The 14,061-nt window shown below is 30.0% G+C and overlaps 2 protein-coding genes across 2 annotated transcripts in view; one reads left to right on the plus strand and one right to left on the minus strand.

Moving 5' to 3' along the window:
• Window positions 1–14,061, plus strand: part of LOC139512619 (nose resistant to fluoxetine protein 6-like) — a 499,632-nt gene that overhangs the window by 162,093 nt on the left and 323,478 nt on the right. The gene's annotated exons all lie outside the window — the stretch shown is intronic.
• Window positions 1–14,061, minus strand: part of LOC139512629 (uncharacterized) — a 29,782-nt gene that overhangs the window by 11,117 nt on the left and 4,604 nt on the right. The window contains exons 2-3 of the mRNA XM_071300376.1: window positions 7,458–7,600; window positions 1,085–1,193 (exon numbers count right to left, since the gene is read on the minus strand). Of these exons, the coding sequence (XP_071156477.1) occupies window positions 1,085–1,193; window positions 7,458–7,600 (252 nt within the window). The remainder of the gene's footprint in view (window positions 1–1,084; window positions 1,194–7,457; window positions 7,601–14,061) is intronic.

Genomic DNA, 14,061 nt, shown 5'->3' on the forward strand with positions numbered 1-14,061 from the left:
ATGTGGTTTACATTCCTTCACTAGAGAAAAACCTGTACATTGAAAGTTAGCTAGTCACTTAGATTATTTTTTTTCTACTTCAAAATTTGCTTTGTCAACTGATAAAACATGTGTTGTGCATATAGTTATTACTAATACTATTGAATTATATTTGTCAAGTTAAATTGTGTTATCCCGTTTGTCATGAACTTAAAGTTATTGGTCTCGGACAAATAATATGGTCTATATAACATTGTGGTGTCTTACGGTTTCAAATTTATAGTTGGTTTTTGGTCCATTTTTGTTATTTTTACATAGTTGTTCAGATTTTGTGAATGATTTTAGTCATACTTGTATTGGTGCCAATAAGGAAATAAAAGTATTGATTGACATAAGTCTGTATCCTGTGACAGGAACAACATCAGAATTTTATCCAACTTTTTCCTTTCCCCCTTATATTCCAAACTCCATACTTGATGTAACTTGGAACTCATTGGTATGGAAAATTGTGATACCAGACTTATTTTCATGAGTCTGGGACTTATGGACTTATCTTAGTGAGAACTCTGCTTGTAGTTTTTTTTTTTGTAAAATTCCAGATTAGTTATAAAACATTGACTATATACAGCCAAAGCTGTGAAGAATATGTTATTATGAGTATCATATTGAGTTTTGGTAAACAATGCAACAGAATCATTCTCATATACACCTGTTTTGTTTATTTGCTTTCTGATTAGCTGAAAAAAATCATCACATTATCAGAGCAAAGTTTAAAATGAGGATCAGACCATCATCATCATCAAAACAACAATAAATTCATTATACATTGTACAATGTAAGCTCCTTCTCCTACATCAATGTACACTGTAGCTATCAATAAGCATGCTATAACTGGGTATAATAATGATGAAAAAAAAGATGTGGTATGATTGCCAATGAGACAACTCTCCACAAGCGACCAAACTGACACAGAAATTAACAACAATAGGTCACTGTATGGCCTTCAACATTGAGCAAAGCCCATACCGCATAGTCAGCTATAAAAGGCCCCGAAATTATCAATGTAAAACAATTCAAATATGGGTATAATAAGATAGTTTCATACTTCTAGCTTGAGTAGGAGATCCTGCTCTAGATGACACCCTTGATGTCCCTCTTGATCTAGTACCAAGTGACAATCTTTCCTTCTCATCTAATGTCCTCAGCGATATTTCCTGGAAATATAAAAATATTCATTTTTGGACTAATTCTAAGAATGTTTTTTGTAAAAACATAGTCTACGATATAATTGATAAATTGTTCTTTGCTTAATCTTCAACTGCAAATATTTCATATTCAGAAAGAAAGTGACCAATAAATCCAAAAGGTATATGATCTGTATAAAATGTTGACAGGAAAAACAGGTAAATAGGGTATGTTTGATAGGGGCAGTGGCTTGCAACAGAATGCATACAAATGCTTCAAAGTAATGTTGTTAAGGTTCTGAAACTGGATGAGAACAAGTCACTTACTCTAAACAAGATATCATAATCAGAATGTCAGATTAAACATTCCTTGCAATCAGACATTGTTTCATTTTTTGTTTACAATTTTTTTACTCTAAACAAGATATCATAATCAGAATGTCAGATTAAACATTCCTTGCAATCAGACATTGTTTCATTTTTTGTTTACAATTTTTTTACTCTAAACAAGATATCATAATCAGAATGTCAGATTAAACATTCCTTGCAATCAGACATTGTTTCATTTTTTGTTTACAATTTTTTTACTCTAAACAAGATATCATAATCAGAATGTCAGATTAAACATTCCTTGCAATCAGACATTGTTTCATTTTTTGTTTACAATTTTTTTACTCTAAACAAGATATCATAATCAGAATGTCAGATTAAACATTCCTTGCAATCAGACATTGTTTCATTTTTTGTTTACAATTTGTTTTTCAATGGCAGCCATTTTCCATTTTTATAGAATCAGTTTTTTTCACCATTTAGGATTGTACAGCGATCTGTAGTTGTTATCATCCTGGTCTTTTATGATTTTGGTGATATTTGTCTCACTGACAATCATATCCCATTTCCTTGTTTTTTATAACATTTTTGTTATTCATACATCCTGTACATGTATGCCCATTGAAACAAATATGTATTCCTAAAGGTTACTCTGGAACATGTGTATATACATGTGTTTACTTTAAGCATGTGCGTTCAAAACAAAACATATTCAAAGCTTTCTGTGCTGTTGGGGCGAGCTGATAATTAAATAACGGTGCAGAGTTTTACTTTATGAATGCTTTATGTTCGTTTGAAGTATTGAATAAGAACATAAAGGTTTTGACCATATAACTTTACATGTAAACCCCTAAGATTCATAATCTATTATTTTTTCCTGCCTATGTCAATCTTTGTTCTCAAAAGCTAAATACATCAAATGAGGTATTGCAACACCCTAGTGTGCTTATTCTTTTTTTCTAGCTAGTTATTTTTTATACCAGTAACAATGAAACTTCTGAATCTACATCACAGCTTTAAAATGATGCAAACCAAATCTCAGGTGGAAGGATAAAATTAGTTGATGCTGCATAATTTGTATTCTAAACCCCCTGAATAGGCTGAATAATATCTTTGCTTGTGGTTAATTAAATTTTAACAAAAGTGTAATTTAATTCAATAATATATACAAAGTTAACAGTATTACTGCTATAATGTTTGGGTATCTAGTACAAGTCCACCATTGACGTAGTCTTTCAGTACTAATTTTATACGTTAATAATCATTTAACTGTTTGTCAAACACATACAATACTTGAAATATTAAAATTATCATTAAATTTGATCCCGTTATTCACTGCTTTAATGACTTTCATCAATACATTCATTAAAATATAAAATTTAGAAATAAATCAGAGCATTGTATTCAATAAATGGAAAAACCTATTAAAATGTACTAAATTCAGTTTACATACTTTGTTCACAAGGTTGGAATATTTAGATCTGAACAAAAGAAGAAAAAAATAATGCACTGTGTATCCGTAAAAAACAAAGATTTTTTTTTTGGAATTTCATTTTTTAATGGATTGGATTATTTAACATCCTATATGGGGTCTATTACAGGAATAAAGATTGGGGATTGCACTGCAATGCCATACTTTTCCAATGATTGCACAAAATCATTAATTCATTAGTACAGCATTTGAAGTTTGGCTTTGAGGTCTTGTAACCATTTATAACATTGAAACTTAGAAAAAAAATATGACGTGACAATTTAGAAATCACACTTAAGAATCAATTTTTAATAAAATAATGATAAAGTTACTTTGTATTTATTTCCAAAATAATTTTTTCTCCATTAAATTTCGTCAAGAATTGTAGGAGGCTTACAATGCAATGTTGTAAATGACATTCAAAAAAACTAAAAGATCAGTGTTGATTTATTCAAGAGTGCACACACTGAAATGTCTCACCTTCGTTACTAATCATTGATATTATGTTAATAGTCCTAAATCTACAGCTTTATTACAACTGTCACATAAACTTAAACAAGAAAACTAAACATTGACCAATGAACCATGAAAATGAGGTCAAGGTCAGATGAACCATGCCAGGCAGGCATGTACAGGTAACAATTCTTCCATACAACAAATATAGTTGACCTATTGCTTATAGTTTAAGAAAAACAGACCAAAACACAAAACTTAACACTGAGCAATCAACCGTGAAAATGAGGTCAAGGTCAAATAAAACCTGGGCGACTGACATATAGATCATAAAAAATTTCATACACCAAAAATAGTTGACCTATTGCAATTAGTATTAGAAAAAAAGACCAAAAACTCAAAAACTTAACTTTGACCACTGAAACATGAAAATGAGGTTAAAGTCAGATGACACATACCAGCTAGACATTTTCACCTTACAATCATTCCATACACCAAATATAGTAGACCTATTGTATACAGTATAAGAAAAACAGACCAAAACACAAAAACTTAACTATAACCATAGAACCATGGAGGTGAGGTCAAGTTCAGATGACACCTGCCAGTTGAACATGTACACCTTACAGTCCTTCCATACACCGAATATACTAGAACTATTGCTTATAGTATCTGAAATATGGACTTGACCACCAAAACTTAACCTTGTTCACTGATCCATGAAATGAGGTCGAGGTCAAGTGAAAACTGTCTGACAGGCATGAGGATCTTGCAAGGTACGCACATACCAAATATAGTTATCCTATTACTTATAATAAGAGAGAATTTAACATTACAAAAAATCTTAACTTTTTTTTCAAGTGGTCACTGAACCACGAAAATGAGGTCAAGGACATTGGACATGTGACTGACGGAAACTTTGTAACATGAGGCATCAAAGTCTTCCACCTTCTTAAATATAAAGCTTTTAAGAAGTTAGCTAACGCAGCCGCTGTAGCCGCCACCATGACCACCGGATCACTATCCTTATGTCAAGCTTTCTGCAACTAAAGTGGCAGGCTCAACAAAAACTCAACTGATATATTGCTGTTGTAAACCTTGGATATAAATTTCTTAAAACTTTTACAAGATTTGGATGTGAGAGTGCTAACAATGCAATATATTTTATATACATAATATATCCAAGGACATAACTCTTCTGAAAATTATTAGTTGATCAGCACTGACTTTCAAAATACACTGTATATGCACGACAATTATCAACTTGAAACAAATATTTGAAAATGACAAAAACAAATTGAAAAAGAATTTCCTGTTGGTCTTATCCTATTAGTGATTTAATACTGTCTAGCCTAGTGTAACACCTCGCTACATGTAGGTTTAATACTATAATCCTGTTTTACTTAATTTTTATAAATGGTATATGATATCACTATATCCTTATATAATTAAGTACATGTACAGTTTATAATTGGAAATATTCAAAATTTATACAAAATTTAATTCTTAGATTCTCTCATTAAATGCTTCTAAATTTCTAAAATGAAATCCTTGCAGCACATCTAGATACTTCTGCAAATAAAACTTTTGCATGCATTTCAAAAGTTGACATTTTGTACTTTCCTAATTTCTGCTTCATTAAATACTGAAAAGTTGGTTTACAAGTAGATTAATTCAAAACCAGTTGACTTATGTGATTTATGTGTGTTCATGCTTAGCACGAATATACTCCCACATATAATTCAAAGTATCAAAAACAGGAATTAGGTGTGTGACATATCCAAAACTTGCACACACCTCATTATAAAACTGTTGACTAAATATGTAGTCATTCGGTTGAGTAGTTTCTGGGAAAAGTCTGACTAAAACATTTGTCAAACAAACAGCAGGCTAATGAAATTAAGTTTTGAATAATTGAAAGATGTTTTTGAAAAAAAACCTTATTATTGGGATGCTCATAGGATTTCTGGGGGCTGGGGCTGGGGGGAGGGGGAGAGAGAGAAAGGCAGTATTACTTGGCCTGGTAAGAACTGAAAAAATAACTTAACACAAAACAGGTGGAAAATGAATATTCTACAGCCCTTATTAAAGTGCATGGTACTATAAATGTGTACAAAAGGGAAAATAAATGATCAAATAGGGAAAAACCTCAAACCCTCCATCCATTCCCCTCCCCCATCCAGAATATCAAATAGTTGTCCCATAATGTCTTCAATTCTCATATGTTAACATGTACTTATGCATGCCACTATACATGTTACATGTACAAATCTACATTCCCCTTCTTTAACTGACAAAAATACAAAATATTGACATCATGCCAAAATATATTTATCTAATTGTTGATTTGAGCATACAAAAAAAAAATCAATATGTTGTTCAAAAGTTTAAGACCCACCCTGTCTATCACCTAACATGCAATAAAATTAAAGGTATTTGCATTGAAAAAAGATTTATAAATCACAAATAAACCAAATAGTTCATTATCGTTTCAATTTACATTTTCATCAGGTTAATGGATTGTGATTTTCCCAACAATATGCAAATTGAATTGCAATTTTGTATAGAAAGGGTAGAACAAAAACTAATTTTACCAAAAAAAATTGAAGTTGCATTAAATTTTGTCTTTCCTACCTAAAATTGTACATGCATATGACGCAATAAACCAATTTTTAACTATGTCTTATACATATTTGGAGTGCACCTAAACGCCACATTACATTTATGTTTGTTGCATCAAAATTTCACACATCAGGTGATTTGGAGCTGCATTAATTTCCCTTGATCTTAACTGTAACTTACATTATACCACAGAAATACAACCACTTTCAATATTTTATGGACTGCCATCAATAAACCATGAAATATACATTCACTAGAAGAACACATTCAAGATGAATTGTTTGAAACAGTTAAACAAACAGTAAAAATCTATCAACCATGTTTTCTTTTATAATCATTGGAATTTTATTTATGTAAACATATCATTAATTCTGATGACATTGATTAACATACAAATGTATCTTGTTCAATAAAAATAAAACATTGTCAATAGATTTGCTAATATATAAATCGAAACTTAAATTGGGAACCATAAAACAATGTTATGTTCATATACAAATGTGTTATAATTGTAGTTATGGAATGTTTATTGAACTAGACATTGTCTCAAATTATAAACTTTATCTGTACATGGCTTAGAAACATGTTTTGCCAAGCATTTTTATCCTGTGTCACACAGAGTACAAAAGCAAATTGTTCAAATTGCTGTTACATTTTTTTGTTCATTATTTTGTACATATTGTTGTTTAACATGTAAACTACTAGTACATGTAGGCTGTTGGTTTTTTCATTTGAATTGTTTTACATTTTTTATTTCTGGGCCTTTTAAAACTGACTATGTGCAGCGGTATGGGATTGGCTCATTGATGAAGGCTGTACGGTAACCTATTATTGTTAATATCTGTGTCAATTGGTCTCTTGTGGAGAGGAGTCTCCTTGGCAATCATACCACATCGTCTTCTAATATATATCTTTATATACAAATAAGATTCATTTTACATTTCATACAATGTATGGTTGATCTCTTTAAGTTTATACTACAAATCTTTGAACTATATATTCTAATTTGGGTAAGAATTTTGAATCTGAAGGGAATGACTGAAAATTTCAATTAACCTGCTGTATATTTTACTGACATTATTATTGAAACTCAGGAACTCATTATCAACATCATAAACTAGCCCTTATAAGGTCAGTGACTATTTATCACAAGTTAATATATAGTCAATGCAATTTGAATACACAAAAAAGCACAACTGAGTTTAATTGGTTATTTTCAGGTAGGTACATTATAACATGTATACATCCTGTACATATGTATATTCAATTAAATATCATTAATATACAAAAAATCCTAATATTCTGTTTAAATCAGATAAGAAACATTTGTAAACAAGTTTTACGATGTGGGATTTGTCAAGATTCATAACTGGCCAATTTAGTAACATCCAGCGACAAATATCACTTATAATACAAACCTCTGCTGCAGTTATGCGGTCTTGTTGTCGTAATTTCATGGCTTTATCTCGCTCTAATTTGGACTCATTTTTCTTTGTAATGTCCCCTGTTATAAGATTAGGGTTCTTGTATCTCTTTGTTATTGGTTTCTTGACTTCTTCGTCTAAAATTATACAAAATTAATTAGCATGTACCAACCAAGATCAGACTTATACAAAATTTTCTTTTCAATAAAATGGGACATACATTACAATACATTGACAGTTTCTTTGAGTCAAGGTGAAACTTTGATAGACTTAAAATGTATCATGAAACTTAGAAGAAAATGAGGTCAATGAAAATTCATAAACATGTAATAAGATTATTATGTTTGTTTAAATATCTTCAAACATGTCAAAATAAATTAATTCGTCATAACTGAAAACTTCTGCTGTTTATGACATAATGCATAATAAGTACACTAGTACTGTATACTTTTTAATTTTTAAATAAATAAAAAAAGACGCACTTGACTTTTTATGTTTATTTTAAATAATAAGTATACAAAGTTTCCCTTTCACCATGTTATGATCTAAAGAAGATTTTCTCAACTTAAATGCTTTATAAGATGATCAATGTTTAACTTATTTAATTGAGACATTCATAAACAAACATTGTTCCTGTGTTACGATGTTTGATTTTAGATTACAAGTGGACAATTTAAACTTTAAATATCCTAAGGTCAGCCTTACACCCACAAACCCTGACAACAAACTCACTACAAAATATTGATATTAGGTCATTGATATACATGTAAACAGTGGTAGATCCAGAAATTTTCAAAAGTTGGGGCACACCGACTGTCGAAGAGGGGGCCGCTCCAGTCATGCTTCAGTCATTCCCTCAATAATCAACCAAATGTTTCCCACAAAAAGGAATTAGCGATAAGATCCATTGAATCTTTTCCATGCAAATGATAAGAGATGCAGTATTTAAATAATTAGGCCATTACATGTTTTTGCATGTGTACAAATTAGTGTTATCAAATCGTACACTTTTACCTAACCGGTTACTCGTATAATCGTTCGACCGATTAACCAGTTAACCGGTAGTTGAAGTTTATGCTTGAAGGCCTTATCAAAAGTACCCTACACATCGATATAAGAAGATGTGGTATGAGTGTCAATGTGACTACATTCCATCCATGTCATACATTTACGCTTTTATAATACGATGAATTGAAGTTTGGCCTTTGGTTTTAAAAGGCTTGTCTGTGAAGATTCCTGTCGAAGTTTGACTTTTAATAATCAAATACACGGTGTCAATTATGGCGTTTGTACTAACTTCAAATTGAAAAATAAAAAAAAAAACGTCTTGATCTCGTAGAATTGAATATGTCTGGAACCGATGATTCTTCCATTTTGTCTTGTTGTCTCCAAAAATAATGTGAGTTGTTTCAATTAAAATTGATTAATCCTGATATTCGTACCATCAAGTATACATTGATTACATTCACGTTGGCTTGATTTTACAGTTTTTGATTTAGCATTTAGTTATGACAAAGATTTGCACGACGGAGATTTCACATTCAGATGTAGGTCTACACAATATAAGATCAAAAGTGAAATAATGAAGTAAATCGTAAAATTTAATCGTATTACTGATTAAAAATTACTGTTAAAAAAACATGAAACTAATTGTGTTTCCTTAAGATCTTGCCCCGAGCTGAGAGACAAGTTTTAATTAATTTTATATTTTTGGATTAACAATACCAATCAGTATACTGGACAATTGATCCGTCAAATTAATTACCACGACAACGTTTTTTAAAGAAAACACAACTATTCAATGATTTCAATACAAATTTATATGAAATCTATTTAAATTGAAAGAAGTCCGGTTAACCGGTTAGCTTTTCTGGTATTCGGTCGTTCAAACGGTTAACTGGTTAACTGTTGACAACACTAGTACAAATATATAGAACACTGAACTGGCAACTGGAGTACAGACTCTACAGCTCTTGCTATGTCAAATAACTTAAACATTATCAAAATCAAAATTACCAACATTGAAAGTCATTGTACAATGTATGTATACAGATAACAGGAAAAATCATGATAATGAACTGGATAAGAAAAGTAATAACCATCAGCTGCCCTGGACTGATGACTTCAATGAAGATTGTTATAACTGTAGAAATTTGATTTATAGATTAAAGAAAGTCTTGAGCAAGAACTTGATCATTGATCTTGTCATTTTATAGCATAGATTAACTTTGATCTTTGAAGTTATCATATTTACAATGTGTAATACTCCAAGCTACAATTGAGTAAATAAATCCTAAATGGAGATTCATCTTAGTTCAAACTAGTTCTAGTACAAGTTTTTGTAAATTTGTTCTTAATATTCTAGTTCAAATTAATGCTATTTAAATCACAATGTATAATAATTGCTTATTTTCTTTTGGATCATAATATAAGGTGTAGGTGTGAAGCTGGTCATTTTGAAATCAAACACATAAAATTTTCTTGATCCCCCATAATATTTCACTTTTTTTATTTGATCCCCCCTAAAAAAACATTTAAAAAATTTGATCCCCCCCTCTATTTAACATAACAAAATTTTAACATTTATGATGTTATTTCACAAAAATATGGCAAACATCAAATATTCTCAGTGGATTGAGTCCATGAATACTAGTAGGTAGGGCAAGCCAGTGCTTGGACTTTTCCCCCTAATTTTCTGCATACTGGACCATTAAAGAAAACTTGAATCTTAGTAACTTTGTGAAAAAATACATTAAAAAGTATACTTTTTGAAAAAGTAACTCAACAATTTTTACTGTGAGGGATCTATTATATATTTCCCTCTCTTGAATGCTCCTTAAACTTAACTTTTACAGTTGGCCTTATTGAAATCTTCATTGAGTTATCCAGTAAAAAACTTTCATATGGAGTCAGTTCATACTTTCGGCTTGAACAATTCAATTACTCTTTTATTGTCACATTTTATTGATAAATGTATGATAGTCACCTCAAAATTTTGAATTATTTGCCTTAAAAGTATAAATTTTAAGGGAATGAAAGGTATAAAGGACCTGGAGGGATCTTGTAACATAAACAAAAAGGTACATTAGTGGTGTTATCGTCTCAGAATCATCTTTTGTATCAATATTCATCTTTTGTAGGTATATTAGATGAATATTTGATGATTTATTGTAGAATTTATTGCTCTATAATATATTCTCTCATGATGCGACATGTTTTGGATTTTTGGATAAAATTTTGCACAAATTGCTGTTGATTCTGTTTTATTTCATACTTAATTTATCTCAAACTTTTCAGCTGATTTAAAAAAAAAACTTGGCAGTAATGCTTATCAAATTTAGTGATCCAAGTGGAAGAAATATAACGACTGAAGTATTCGGGTTATGAAGCACCTTTGCATTTTATATGACACAAAAACGCAGCTTTCTGCATTACCAAAGTCTTGTGATGTCAAACTTTATTGTATATGAATGGAATTAACCATACACCTGATTTGACTTTTGTTAAGTTCTTCTTGACATTTTGACTCAAAAAAATATTTGATCCCCCTCTTTGAATTTGTAAAAAAAATTGAACCCTCCTTTTCTACACACAGAAAAAAACTTCATTCCCCTGCATTTTGACCAGCCCACCCTCCTAGTTAAAAAATGATAAGTCCCTTAGAAAAAGTTATAACATATCAAAGTCGATGACACACAACATTACATTCACAAAATTTTCACATTGAAAATTGAGACAAACATTCATCAGTCTTTTTGAATTTATAGAGTTAACATTGCTAAAGACAAGTTTTATAATCTTTCAGTTATTGTTTTTAGCAATAAGTGGGGTGTTTAATAAATTTTGCATTATAAAAATTACTAAAGTAAGCATTCTATTTAAGTTATGCCATACATGTATAAAGGTTTTAATCACGATAAGCATGTAAACTATTTTTTAGACACTTGCAATGTTATAATTAGTCTACACAATTGTAGGAACTTTAACTTTTTGTCAAAGAGTAATAGGTTGATTATCACCGGTGTGCGAACAAAATACAGTTGGCGTGACTCCTGATACTGTAATTATTTATTCAATAGTTTAACATCTTTTAAAGAGAGTGATTTTGTAAATTACTAATGATATAAACAGGATCAATTTCTGTTTAATGAGTTAATGTTGTTATGGTAATTCATTATTTATAACATTACCTTCAATAAAATAGCAATAATTATATCAGTCATGTCAGCTATAGAAAAGTGTAACAAAACAAACAATTTCTTTTAATTAATAGTTTTAGGATTAAAAGCTGTTTTTTATGGTATGAAAAATATTATTTTCATAAAACTCTGACACACTAGTCAATCAAGGGATAATAAATTTGAATATGAGATTAGTTTTACTTAGTCTTTCAAATAAGTTAATTTCTCTAATTACAAAATAAAAATAAAAAAAAAACATTTTCAAAATTTTGCTTCAAATGTATTCTCTTTATCATAAAAAAATCTTTTTGCTAAGGTACAGATGTATCATAAACGTCTTTGAAGGTTTTACAAATAATTGATGTTTAACTATTAACAAACTTTAATAGCAGACAATCTCCTTTATAATAATAAAATCAAATCATTTTGACGTACAATGTACAGTTTAATATCATATAATAGCTGTGATCGCATAATCTTAAAATTTTTAAAGATCATTATTTACATGTACAATCATAAAAATTGGGGCTTGTCATTTACAGGACCGAATTAATGATTCTTTAAATTTTTCTTAAAAATGTATTACAAAATTAACAAAATCACCAGGTCTTAATATGGACCATAATTTGGTATTCGGTCTTTGGTTTCTTTTTGTATCCTTTTTTATAAGTTCTAAAACTTTAACTTTTATTCTGTGGGTTGTGTTGGTGTTAGAATAGTATTAATGGAACAATTGAGTTTTTCAAGAAAAAATTAATACATTTTGATTCACCGTTTACGTGACAGGAAACCAAACAGGAAACCAATCTTTATTTTCTTTATTTTGAACAATATATTTCAAAAGACATAAATGAACACCATTACTAGTGTTACTTGCTTCATGTTTATATTTAAAATCTATTTTCGATGTTAGATTAAAGTTTTTTTAAACGCGACAGGAAACCATAAGAAACCGAAAGCATTTTTTTAGTTTTATTTTATTGCAAAATCTGCTTAAAATAATCTGAACAGTATACTTTTTCTTAAAATCCATCTTAAATGTAACAGTATTATAAAACTCCTAAATATGTGCTTGTTTTGAAAACAATTAGTACAATTTATTCAGAAATTTCCATATTTTCTTCATTGATACAGGATTCCATAATCGTTGTATCTTGATGTTTTAGCCAAAAAAATGTATTTATATTTGATTTTGAAATTCCAGTTATATACAATTTATTCCAAATCATTGGCAATGTAAAATTCTTTAAATCCAGTAAAGACAAAAACTTTGAACTTGGAATTAAAATCTTTAAAATAGGCACCATGTGATATTTGTGACCTGTACACCATCTACATGGTTTCCACATTTTAACCTACTTTAGTGGGCTAAAATCAATAAAGTACTTTCTTTCAAGTCATGAATGGTAAAAGTTTACTTCTCCTTTGACAATTTTTCTGAAAAGTGTTTGCAGAACATGAATAAAAAAAAATAATTAAAAATTGTGACAAAGATACCAAATTTGTACATTCCAAGTGTAACGGTATATTAACATGTATTTTTTATTAAATTATCTTAATTCACCTAAAATATCCAGTAATATTTACTGCTAAAGCAAAATCAATCCGAGCATCGGCACAATGATAAGAGACGTAATTTCGATTGAATTTTCCAAGGACCCTTTACATCGTTATCCAGAAACGAAGTGTGTTATAACATCGTCAAATCTGAAATCGATTTTGTCAAGTCATTGGGCATTTATTTTCACACAAGATCGTATGTAACATTATGCACATAGGAAAAATAATAGACCCCCGGCGCAATCTCTTTGAAAATTGTATTTTCCTTTTTGTAACAAGACGAAACAAGTCTACAGATTATGTTTGCTAACATCCCGTTGGAAACAAAAACAATGTTTAGACCTAGTATTTCGTATATCCGGCAGTAAGGGTGTGATCACATGTTAGTCACATGTTTCACGTATGACCGGAAATGATTAGAACTTAACGACAAAAACAATTTTAATAAAAAAAAGGAAATAACTGGACTTCTGTTTCGTGTGAAATGTAACGCATAACGATAACGTCATTTTCTAACTTAATTATTACGAAGAACAAAACTAGAATGTAAATCATCTCTGATTTACCTGTTTGAACATCTCGCGAGAGTTCATATTTGCATATTGATATAAAGAATTCTGTTACAACAAAGCAGATTACATCATCTAAAATTTGCGTTACGAAATCGGAAACGAAAGTAACGCCAGTGTTCTTACACCTGCTCAAAAATACTTATAGTTCTCGGCATTTTCTTCTGACTATTCTTATTGGTCGATGTTCTTTATTATTTGAAAGCAAAAGTTACGAATTTGCCGGTGACAATTATCTATAAATCAGTCAGCATTATGCACTTCGGAAACGAAAAGTAACGCGAGAAA

Source organism: Mytilus edulis, chromosome 2 (genome assembly GCF_963676685.1).
Source record: "Mytilus edulis chromosome 2, xbMytEdul2.2, whole genome shotgun sequence".
Lineage (NCBI taxonomy): Eukaryota > Metazoa > Mollusca > Bivalvia > Mytilida > Mytilidae > Mytilus > Mytilus edulis.